Source organism: Terrapene carolina, unplaced genomic scaffold (assembly GCF_002925995.2).
Source record: "Terrapene carolina triunguis isolate 2854851 unplaced genomic scaffold, T_m_triunguis-2.0 Scaffold22, whole genome shotgun sequence".
In the NCBI taxonomy this organism is placed as follows: domain Eukaryota; kingdom Metazoa; phylum Chordata; order Testudines; family Emydidae; genus Terrapene; species Terrapene triunguis.
The window spans coordinates 23,356,968-23,369,476 of record NW_020664373.1 but is presented as its reverse complement, the minus strand read 5'-3'; the positions used below and the strand labels follow the sequence as shown (position 1 = coordinate 23,369,476).

At 50.4% G+C, this 12,509-nt stretch overlaps 1 protein-coding gene across 1 annotated transcript in view; it reads left to right on the top strand.

Moving 5' to 3' along the window:
• The window catches only part of LOC112104196 (cilia- and flagella-associated protein 47), a 698,279-nt gene that overhangs the window by 502,613 nt on the left and 183,157 nt on the right, over positions 1 to 12,509 (top strand). Inside the window, exon 53 of the mRNA XM_029910741.1 lies at positions 34 to 149. Within this exon, the coding sequence (XP_029766601.1) occupies positions 34 to 149 (116 nt within the window). The remainder of the gene's footprint in view (positions 1 to 33; positions 150 to 12,509) is intronic.

Sequence of the window (12,509 nt, the reverse complement as noted above, 5' to 3'; positions counted from 1 at the left end):
CCCAAGAGAACCTGTCTGACTTGTTCTAAACAGGAAAGCTCAAACAGATTCAACCATGGAGCCTCTAGGCTGTGAGGTGCAGCGACTGCAGGTCTGGTTGCTGGAGCCGCCTGTGATCCTGCATGAGAAGGTCCGGGAAGAGTGGCAGGGTAATCGGGGCTCCCACTGACATGTCTAGGAGAGACGTGTACCAATGCTGGCGGGGCCAGGCTGGTGCTATGAGAATGACCCGAGCCCAGTCTCTGCGGATCTTGAGCAGGACCTTGTGGATGAGCGGTATGGGTGGGAAGGCGTATAGAAGCGGTCCCCCCAATGGAGGAGGAACGCGTCCGCTGTGGAGCCCAGACTGTGATTCTGGAAGGAGCAGAACTGCTGACACTTCCTGTTGCGTCGCGTGGCAAAGAGGTCGATCAGGGAACAGCCCCACCTCTGGAAGAACGAAGATGCGACGTCCTGGTGAAAGGACCACTCGTGGCTGTGAAAAGACCTGCTGAGGCGGTCCGCCAGCTCGTTCTGGACCCTGGAAGGTACGACGCCTGTAGATCGACTGAGTGCTATATACAAAAGTCCCATAACCTGAGGGCTTCCTGGCTCAGGGGAGAGGAGCGTGCACCCCCTTTTTGTTGATACAGAACATCGCAGTCATATTGTCTGTCATGACCGATACACATTGACCTGTTAGATACAGGCGGAATGACTGACACGCTAGGCGTACCGCCCTGACTCCCTGACATTGATATGAAGACGGAGACCTGTCTGTGACCAGAGGCCCTGAGTCCTGTGGTCACCCAGATGAGCTCCCTACCCCAAATCTGACGCGTCCATCACTAACGCTAGGGACGGTTGTGGGGCAACGAAGGAGACTCCTGAGCACACCTGCTGAGCGTCCGTCCACCACAGGAGCAAGTCGAGGATAGGGCGAGGCAGGGTCACGATCCTGTCCAAGCTGTCCCTGGAAGGTCTGTATACTGACACAAGCCACAACTGAAGTGGCCGAAGCCTGAGTCTGGCGTGCCAAACCAAGTACGTACAGGCTGCCATGTGGCCAAGAAGTCTGACACAATTTCTCGCGGTGGTGGTGGGGAACTGCCTGAGTCCCTGGATCATGGCATCGACAGCCTGGAATCTCACCTGCGGAAGAAATGCTCTGGTTTGGGTTGAGTCCAGAACCGCCCCTATGAACTCTATCCTCTGGACTGGGGACAGAGTCGATTTCGCCTCGTTCAGTAGTAGGCCCAGATTCTCGAAGGTGGCTCTGATGAATGCCACCTGAGCTTCCACCTGAGCCTTGGATCGGCCTTTGATCAGCCAGTCATCGAGGTATGGGAACACCTGTACCTGATGTCTCCGCAGAAAGGTGGCGATGACTGCCATGCACTTGGGGAATACTCGAAGTGCTGCTGACTGGCCGAAAGGGAGGACAGTAAATTGGTAATGGGAACCACTGACCACAAACCTGAGGAATTTTCTGTGGTTGTGCACGATTGCTATGTGAAAATATGCGTCCTTCAAGTTGAGGGCAGCATACCATTCTGCTGGATCCAGTGAAAGGATAATGGAGGTCAGGGAGACCATGCGGAACCGGAGTTTCCTCATGAACTTATTGAGGTCGCGCAGGTTCCAGGATAGGCCTGAGGCCGCCTTTGGCCTTGGTATTAGGAAATGATGGGAATAAAAACCCTTGCCTCTGTGCTCCAGTGGAACCTCCTCCACCGTCCCCAGTGCTAGGAGTGATTGCACCTCCTGAATGAGAAGTTGCTCGTGAGAAGGGTCCCTGAAGAGGGATGGGGAAGGGGGGTGGAAGGGCACAGAATTGGATGTAGTATCCCCTCTCTACCATGCAAAGCACCCAGCGGTCTGAAGTTATACGGAACCATGCATGGTAGAAAGAGGATAGTCGGGAGGAAAAGGTAAGGCAGGGTAGATCTAGTCTCTGGTCTGGTGCGCTATCCTTGACCACACCTTCAAAAGGCTGGTTTAGGGCCAGAGGGCAGTTTGGGCTGGCCTAATTAGCGGAGGTATGTTGCCTTCTCCTACTGCTCCGGTTCCTCCTCCTAGAATTGTCCTGGCGGTTCTGCTGCTGGAACATTTGAGGAGGTTGTGGGCGGAAGTGTCTCCTGTGTGGCGGGGGTATGCAAGCCCAAGGATCTGAGGGTGGCTCGGGAATCTTTTAGGATGTGAAGCCGTTTGTCCATTTTCTCTGAAAACGGAGTCTCACCCTCAAACGGGAGGTCCTGAATTGTTTGTTGGACTTCGTAGGGTAACCCTGAGACTTGCAACCAGGCCCCCCACCGCATAGCCACCCCTGTCGCCATGACTCTTGTTGCAGCATCTGCAGCATCTAAAGCTGCCTGCAATGAAGAGTGGGAGACCAATTTCCCTTCTTCCACCAAGGCGGTGAACTCTGACCGAGAGTCCGAAGGGACGAGCTCCGTGAACTTCGCCATTGAAGCACAGGTGTTATAAGAGTACCTATTCACAATGGCCTGCTGGTTAGCGATACGGAGTTGCAAATAGGGTGACCAGACGTCCCGATTTTATCAGGACTGTCCCGATATTTGCTTGTTTGTCCCGCGTCCCGACCAATGTTAGGTCGGGACACTGGACAAACAAGCAAAGGCTCCGGAGTCCGGAAGGGCTGCCCCCCCCCCCCCCGCCCCGACTCCGCCCCCACCTTCCCCAATTGGATCCCTCCCCAAATCCCCGCCCCCTCACTGCCCCATTGGCTCCCTCCCCAAATCCCTGCCTCTTCCCCAAGCACCCCATTCCTTCTCCCTCCGCAAGCGCTGGAGGGAGGCCCGGAAGACGCAGGGGAGCGCGGGGCCGGGGTGAGTGTGAGTCCGGCCTCGCCCCAAGCGCAGGCAGGACTCGCGCGGTACCTGGAAGGAGAGTAGGGGGGCGGCCCGCGGGGCCAGGCGGCGGCTGTTCTCCCCACCTGGGCAGCGGGAGTCGGGAGCAGCCGCTGCTGCAGCTCCCACTGCCGCTGCGGGAGGAAGCGGCCAAGCACGTGGCGCTCGATGGCTGCGGCTCTGGCGCCCGGACCCGAACCCCCCGAGCCCAGGCCTGCTGCAGGGACCCAGCGCACACGCTGTGCCCAGCCCCTGGCCAGCCGTGTCTGGGCTGGCTGCCCAGCTGGTGCAATTCCACGGGCGGCGGCATCGGCAGCCCCGTTCATTCCTCAGTGGGACCCGAGCAGGATGGGAGGGCTGGGGCCTGCTGCCCCCACTCCGGGGCCGCCCGCGGGATTGCACCAGCTGGGCAGGCAGCCCAGACGCGACTGGCCAGGGGCTGGGCACGCGCAGCGTGCGCGCTGGGTCGCCGCAGCAGGCCCAGACTCGGGGGGTTCGCGGGCGCCAGAGCCGCAGCCGCCAAGCGCCACGTGCTTGGCCGCTTCCTCCCCCCATGGCAGTGGGAGCTGCAGCAGTGGCTGCTCCCGAGTCCCGCTGCCCAGGTGGGGAGAACAGCCGCCGCCTGGCCCCGTGGGCCGCCCCCCTACTCTCCCTCCAGGTACCACCCGAGTCCTGCCTGCGCTCGGGGCCAGGCCGGACTCACTCACCCCGGCCCCACGCTCCCCCTGCGTCTCCCAGGCCTCCCTCCAGCGCTTGCGGAGGGAGGAGGAATGGGGTGGGGGTTGTTTTGGTTTTTTTGCTCTGCCGCCGTTTTTTCCCCCCTCTGCCCCTCCCCCCCCGTGTCCCGATATTTGACCTGGGTGATCTGGTCACCCTACTTGCAAACCACCAGTGGAGTAGACCTTTCTACCCACGAGGTCCAGGCATTTAGCATCCCTATTCTTTGGGGAAGGACCTTGGAAACCTTGTCTCTCCCGCTGGTTAGCCGCATCGACCACTAGCGAGTCCGGAGGCGGATGAGAGTAGAGATGCTCAAAGCCTCTGGAGGGGATGAAATACTGTCGCTTATTACGTTTGGCAGTGGGTGGCAGGGATGCCGGCATCTGCCACAGGGCCTTAGTGGTGTCCACCACCATCTTTATGAGGGGTAACGCTATCTGTGAAGGCCCTGAGGGTGCTAGGATGTCCACCATGGGATCCATGTCCTTTACCACCTCCTTGGCCTTGATGCCCAGACCTTGGGCAGCCCTGCGGAGCAACTGCTGTAGAACTCTGTCCTCTAACGCTGGAGCTATGGACGTCCCTGCCAATGCTTCGTCCGGCAACGACGAGGAGGAAGTGTGTGCTGGTAGTGGAAGTTCCCTACCATGTGCCCCGGAGGGGTCACGTGACTCCCGGGGCAGCATTGGAGGAGGTGGTGCCGATGTAGCAAATGTCGGCGTCAGCATCAGTCTGACCGGAGGGAGCTGCGTTGGCACACTCACAGGAACCGCCGGGGTCAGGGGGCCCGGTGCCGACATTGGCACCAGGGCCGTAGGTGCCTGCATCGAGGTCAACGTCAACCACGGTGCAGGCATGGGAGACGGGTGCCGAAGTCGGAGCCGAGCACAGTGCCGGAGTCAATGATGGGGCCGGAGGCAAATGCGTCGGGACCATAAGTGCCGGGGCGGATGCACGGCGGAAGGTGGCACGAAAGTGGCGGAGGCCACTGAAGATGTCACTCAGCGTGGGCCCTGAGTTCCTCCCTGGCCCTGGTGATAAGCCCAGGGAGTCCTGAACGGCCACTGAGGCGGCCACGCCTGATGCTCCCTTCTGTCTCTGCCTGACCTCGCTCTACAGCTTCTGCTCCTACTCAAGCGATAGGAGTCGGGCTCTGACTCCGAGGTCTCAGACACTGAAGACCACGGAGGAGCCGATTCTTGGTGCCTCAAACGTCAAGAGCTCGGGGAGCGGGAAGGCTGTCTGTCGGAGCGTGTAGGCGCCGATGGACAAGGCGAAGGGGAGCGCCTCGACATCATAGCCGGCTTTCCCTTAGAGTGCACTGGAGGACGGGGCTCCGTCGGCGCTGAGGGTTCCTCCCTGGCAGGCGAGGGCGGTGCCATGAGGTGGAGGAGATCTCTGGCAGCCTGGTATGCTTCCGGCGTGGACGGGAGTTGGAGCTGCTGCGTAGGCTCCGGTGATCAAGCTGGGGCCGGACTTGACTGCCTCACCTGGATAGGAGTCGACATGGCCCTGGAAGGAGATGCTGAGGAGTGGCCCACCTGGGGTCGCACGTCTCGAGGCTTAGCCAGAGGAGAACAGTCATCCGGCTTTTTCTTCTATTGAGGCACCGGAGAGTGGGAGTGGTGCCTACTATCAGATGGGCCCCATGAGGGGTGTCCCTGGAGGAGTCCTTCCTCAGCGCCAAAGGCGCCGGGGCGCTCCGCGTCGAGGACGATATCGTAGGTGTCAGGTCTCTCGAGCCCGGGTTGGAGTGGGGGCATAAGGCTGCCTCCATGAGGATCACCTTCAGCTGCTGTTCCCTTTCTTTAAGTATTCTCGGGCGGAACTCGCGGCAGATTTTACAACGATCTTGCTGATGGGTCTCCCCCAGGCCCCAAAAACACGACGAGTGCGGGTCACTCTTTGGCATGCGCTTGGCGCAAGCCATGCAGTCCTTAAAGCCTGGGAACCATGGCATGTGACGGCGCCGGGGCTAGAGTGGGGGGAAGGGGGAGACCCCCAACTACTATACTAAACTATTAACTGGAGTACTACTAGGAACTATCTAACTATATACACAGAATAGAAGAGAAAATTTGCTGAGCAAGAGCCAAGGGAAGTTCCAGCCACCATCACTGGCGGTAGGAAGAAACTGAAGGGGTTGTGGGTCGGCAAGACTATATATTAAGCGCCATGACGGCGTGACTCCAGGGGGCGCCCAAGCCAACCCGACGGATGCTGCTAAGGGAAAAATCTTCCAGCCATCGTGCATGTGCACACGCACAAACCTGATTGGAATCAACATGAACAAGCACTCGAAGAACTTCTTTTCCATTTAAGACTATAGCACACTGTCATGTGTATTATTTTCTAGAATTGGACAGTACATTTTGTACTTCTAATGAAAGACTTTATTCTAGCCCATCTAAAGGTTTATTCCCCATGCAATCAATTGAAGGGACTGAAGGTTCGGATGGTCGACTTTCCCTGTTTGTTGTGTCAACAAATCCAGTGTCAGCAGTAAAGGTTCCACTAATCCTTCTGATATATGTATCAAATCCAGATACCACTGGTGTCTGGGCCATGCCGGTGCTATTAAAATCATCCTGACTTTGTCCTGTCTTATCTTATCATTCTTTGAATGAGTGAAAATGGGGGGAAAGCATATATTAAACCCTGACCCAAGTGTATTAGAAAAGCATCCGATATTGATTCTTTGTCTCTACCTGCCCTGGAACAATATCTCTCACATTTCCTGTTGTTGCTGGATGCAAGCAGGTCTATTATTGGGTTCCACTATAAACTGAAGAAGTGATTCACTACTTTGTCCTTCAAGGACAATTAGTGCATCTGACCCGATGACCTACTCATATGACCTGCAAGGGTGTTCTATTCGCCTGCTATGTGAATTGTTACTGGATTAATATTGTGTTCTATCCAGTACTCCTAAAGACTCTTGGCCTCCCTACATAATTTCACAGAGTGAGTCCTCCCTTGCTTGTTTAGATAATATAACCATGCCTTATTGTCTGTTACTACCTGAACTGGTTTGTTTTTGAGCTGAGGTAGAAAAGACCTTAGAGCTAGTCTGATTACTCTCAGTACTAAAATATTGATGTGTATATTCCTTTCCTTTGATGACCAGTGATCTCTGACCAACAATTCATTGTTCATATGGGCTCCCCATCCTAGGGTACATGTATGCATGGTTAGAATTACTGATGTTTTAGAAGGATTGAAAAGTGTACCCTCTAACCGGTCCCCAAACTGTGGATAAACAATGTCTAAGTGGACTGGCTTAAACTCTGTGTCCTCATGTCAAATCTGATGTCTTGGAGGAACTGTAGAGAACAAAGAAGATAAAACTTTCCATTTATTATTGTGTGTTTTAAATTTCTTTATGGGTTATAATTACACCTCTACCCCGATAGAACGTGACCTGATATAACACGAATTTGGATATAACGCAGTAAAGCAGCGCTCCGGGGGGGCGGGGCTGCGCACTCCGGTGGATCAAAGCAAGTTCGATATAATGAGGTTTCACCTATAACGTGGTAAGATTTTTTGGCTCCCGAGGACAGCGTTATATCGGGGTAGAGGTGTATGTTGAGACTGGAAATGATATGCCCGTCTCTGATAATCATAATGAAGTAAAAGATGAAGGATGGTAATACCTCTGATACTTGTGTAATGCAACTGAATGTGGCCTCTTCCCTGTATTAAAGAAACCTAAAAATCTAGCAGTAGATCTTACATTTTTCATCTTCTCTAGTACTTCATAAGTCTGAATACTAAACAGACTTTCTCCTTCAAATGGAAGGTCCTCAAGCCTCATGTTTGTCTCATGAGGGGGTCACATTGATCTTAACCATGCATGTCTCCTTACTGAAACAACCAAAGTGATTTGCTGAAATATCTGAGGAGTCAAAAGTCATTCTCAACTTGCGCAGCAACATTCAATCCTTCAGTCAAAATAGCACTTGATAAATTTTCCATTTCCTCTGGAAGTGCATTAAGGAGAAAGGACATTTTGCTCCAGAGATGGTATTGGTACCTAGCCTTGGCAGCTTCATAGTTGGATTTGCCCATTTAAAAATGTAGCTGAAGAAAATATTTTTCTTCCTAACACATCTAGCCTCTTCCCTTCCTTAGATGATGGAGTAGAGTGAGTTTGGGCACCTTTTGATCTGTGAAGTGTTGCTTTGACCACCAATGACTTAGGAGGCAGATGAGTATGAAACACAGCAAGTCCTTATAGATTTATATAATTTGTCTTCCTTCTTACATAGAGGCTGCCTTTGCTGGCTGAACAATCCCTCTAACAAGGGAAGAATGACTTATTGACTAGCTGCTGCCATGAAAATATCAAAGATAGGATGTGATGATTTCTCCACAAAAACAGAAGGAATATCTAACACCTTCCACATTTGAAATAGTAACTCATGAAAGGCTAATGCCTCTTCGGATGGTGATGATACTGAGACGTTCCCCTCGTTTTCATCTAGAGAAAGCACATCTCTTAATTCTGAATTGGACTCTGCCAGCTCTAGTTCTTCCTTGCTGGATAATATTTCACTTATTTCCATAAGTGGCTTGTTCTGAGTAAGCGTCATTGTCTGGTCCCTATCCATTGGATCTGACAATTGAATGTCCTCCTGATACTGTCTTGCTGAAAGTCTGTCCCCACAGATTGATCCTTCTTGATAAGGTGCCAGAAATGGCCACTGGGACCTCCTTACCCCAGGAGTGACATGCCACTCAGGCAAAAACCCCACTAATGGATCTGGCTGGAAATATCGTTGTGCCTGCGGATCCAGCAGGGCTGCTTTGAACTGATTATAATACATTTTTCCTGGTTCTAATCTGTAATCCACATCCCTCTTCTGGTCCCAAACCATTTGCAGTTCAGATGGGACTAGAGACAATAACCTTCTTGAAAAGGAGAAAGGAGAGAAGTTCTTCTTTGGGACCCAAAGGGGTCTTTGGAAGAGGCAGCAGCAGAGAGCCCCTGACCCTTTCCTGTTCTTTGCTGACACTTGGAGAAGCAGTCAGCCCGACTGGTTGTAATAACACACCTGACATGTTCTGAGATGTAGTACCTGGCTCAGCTGTCTACAGAGCCATAGATGGATCCACCTGATGAACTACTGCTTTAACAGTAACACTATTTGGAGCCATATTAGTGAATGAACTCTCATCATTTCTCTTAATTGGATGCTTAGATCTCATCCTCAGGACAGGCACCTCCAGATCTGATATTGTTGAATCCACAGAGGAATGGCTCCTACCTCTATGTTGAGAATCAGAGACTGGCTCTATAATGAGATTTCGTCCCTGTAGGCCCTTCTCTCTCAGATTGGCTCTATGTAATGAGGCCAACACTGAGGATGGCTGCACATTTTTCCTTGTTACCGCAACCATGTTTTTCTGAAATGGGACATCTCTGGAAACAGAGTCTGTCAAAAGCAACAAAGAGTCCTGTGGCACCTTATAGACTAACAGATGTATTGGAGCATAAGCTTTCATGGGTGAATACCCACTTTGTCAGATGCATGTAATGGAAATTTCCAGAGACAGGTATAAGTATGCAGGCCAGAATCAGTCTGGGGATAACGAGGTTAGTTCAATCAGGGAGGATGAGGCCCTCTTCTAGCAGTTGAGATGTGAACACGAAGGGAGGAGAAACTGCTTGCTTCTGATCCTGACCTTTTCTTCTTTTTCAGATCCTTAGCTCTCTCGCATCCTGCACCTGACATAGGAGCTGAATCTCACTTCTTCCCGGATGAAGAGTCTTCAGGTGGAGGCATTGAGAAAGCCAGACTCTGAGAATGGACCACCATTGTCAGTGCATCCTGAAATCAAATTGCCTGGAGCCTGTTTTGTCTCACTGTCTTTGCCCTTGTGGCAAACACTGAGCAGATCGGACAGTTAGAGGGAGAATGCCCTTCCCTCAAACATGCTAAGCATCTAGCATGTGCATCTGATGCTGGGAATATCACTGGACGCGAGACATATCTTTTGAATCCAGGCTTCTCAGTCTTCTGATCCATCATGTTATCCCTTTAACTATCTCTAAATAAAGCTATGTAACCCTATGTACTTATGTAAGCGATACAAGCTAGCTATCTGATACTGATCCAAAAGTCTCAGATAGCAACAATCTAACTGTCCAGCAGGTCCTGATTGAAGTAACTGAGGCAGCGGAGCACCACACTACTTTTAAACCCTAGATCTACAACGTCTGGAGTTTGGTGGGGTGGAGTGGACAAGGGAGGCACATGGATGTTCCAACAGCCACTGCTAGTATATTTTACCATTCAGGCTGTAACGGTCAGGACACCCCATGCATGGAAATATGCAGAGGACATTCAAAGGAAGAATACTGGGAGTATTTTAAAGAGGCCTGCCTCTACTTCTATGATGTTTAACTTCTCTGTCCACAATATGACTATCCAGATCTGTTTCTCTAAACTATCAGCATTAGCAAATAAGGCTGATTAGTCCAAAATATACCAAAACATTCTGTATGAGTGCTACATTCTGTTGACACTGAGGAAATTGTCCTCTTACATATCAGTTGTCTATGTGGGGAACTACATGAGTTCCTACAGCTGCGATGCAGAGGACATTATTAAGGTAAAAACCTGCAAGGATGTTTCTTCCAAATTTGTTCATATGAGATGATCCAATGACTGAAGTGATCCCAAATTAAGGTAGTCCAAAGATTGAGACAGCCCAACATTCTTAACCATACCAGATTTGAACTGATCTAACAGAACTATAGAGAATATCTAAATTTGCTGACTTTAAATATTCATAATTTTTAAATTACTACACTAGTTTTCTTCAAACTTTGCTCATCCTTAACTGGACAACACCATCTCTCAGTTGTTGTTCAAATAAAAATAATATTTTACATTTAACATTAGTGTCTTTCATCTGAGACTATCTCAAAGTACTTTACAAAATCACGTAGCTTCACAACTGCCATGTTGGCAGGTAAGCATTATTATTCTTTTTTTAAAGGGGGAGAGACACAGGAACATTTAGGTTAATTGATTTGCTCACGATTTCACAGGAAGTCTAAGGCAAGGCCAGAAACAGACAGTACTGGCCACTGTCATGCCATGAAAAGAACAAGGAGTCTGGTGGCACCTTAAAGACTAACAAATTTATTTGGGCATAAGCTTTCGTGGGTAAAAACCTCACTTCTGCAGATGCATAGAGTGAAAGTTACAGATGCAGGCATTATATACTGACACATGGAGAGCAGGGAGTTACTTCGCAAGTGGAGAACCAGTGTTGACAGGGCCAATTCAATCAGGGTGGATGTAGTCCACTCCCAATAATAGATGAGGAGGTGTCAATTCCAGGAGAGGAAAAGCTGCTTCTGTAATGAGCCAGCCACTCCCAGTCCCTATTCAAGCCCAGATTAATGGTGTTAAATTTGCAAATGAATTTTAGTTCTGCTGTTTCTCTTTGAAGTCTGTTTCTGAAGTTTTTTTGTTCAATGATAGTGACTTTTAAATCTGTAACAGAATGACCAGGGAGATTGAAGTGTTCACTTACTGGCTTATGTATGTTACCATTCCTGATGTCCGATTTGTGTCCATTTATTCTTTTGAGGAGGGACTGTCCGGTTTGGCCAATGTACATGGCAGAGGGGCATTGCTGGCACATGATGGCATATATAACATTAGTGGATGTGCAGGTGAATGAGCCCTTGATGGTGTGGCTGATGTGGTTGGGTCCTCTGATGGTGTCGCCAGAGTAGATATGGGGACAGAGTAGGCAACGAGGTTTGCTACAGGGATTGGTTCCTGGGTTGGTGTTTCTGTGGTGTGGTGTGTAGTTGCTGGTGAATATTTGCTTCAGGTTGGGGGGTTGTCTGTAAGCGAGGACTGGCCTGCCTCCCAAGGTCTGTGAGAGTGAGGGATCATTTTCCAGGATAGGTTGTAGATCGTGGATAATGCGCTGGAGAGGTTTTAGCTGGGGGCTGTATGTGATGGCCAGTGGTGTTCTGTTATTGTCCTTGTTGGGCCTGTCCTGTAGTAGGTGATTTCTGGGTACCCGTCTTGCTCTGTCAATCTGTTTCCTTGTCATGACATGATACATAATTCTAAACTGTTGTCTGAAGTATCAGGTTATAGTTAACAAAACCAAGCAAAGGGGTCATAAAAGTGGTCTAGTAGCAGTGCAATGTGCTCCCTTGTACAATGTGCAGAACTTGAAATTCTAGGGGGGCAATGTGCCCATACTCTAGGGAGAAGAGAACATCTAGGGGCTGGTCTATACTTAGCAGCTAGTTCGGCAGCTGGAAATCGAACTTCCTGGTTCGATTTATCGCGTCTGGTCTGGACGCGATAAATCGAACCAGGAAGTGCTCGCCGTCGACTGCGGTACTCCAGCTCAACGAGAGGAGTACCGCGGAGTCGACGGGGAGCCTGCCTGCCGCGTGTGGACCGCGTCTGAACCGCGGTAAGTTCGAAGTAAGGTATGTCGAATTCAGCTACGTTATTCACGTAGCTGAATTTGCGTACCTTACTTCGACTTGGGGGGTAAGTGTAGACCAAGCCTAACACTGCTTTCCAACAACCACCCTTTGCCATTAAAAAATATACTATTTATAAACTCGGGGGGGGGGGGGGTCTCAGCTATCTGTGCTAAAGAGAGGGCTGCCACGAGGAAGGCTGAGTACAAAAGGGGAAAATGGGACAAAACAGAATATTCATGTCTCTGAAGATTCCCTGGGTGAAAAAATAGCAGCAAGATGATTATAGCAAATGCTCAAAAACTGTACTTAAAAGAAAGAAAAAGAGGTAGATATTGTAACTCAAAATCCACGTCAAAGTTCAGTGCTTATACTGTGTTTGGGACTGAATGCTCTTAAAGTTATATAACTTAATTTTGAATAAAAGTACTTGTGGCACCTTAGAGACTAACAAATTTATTAGAGCA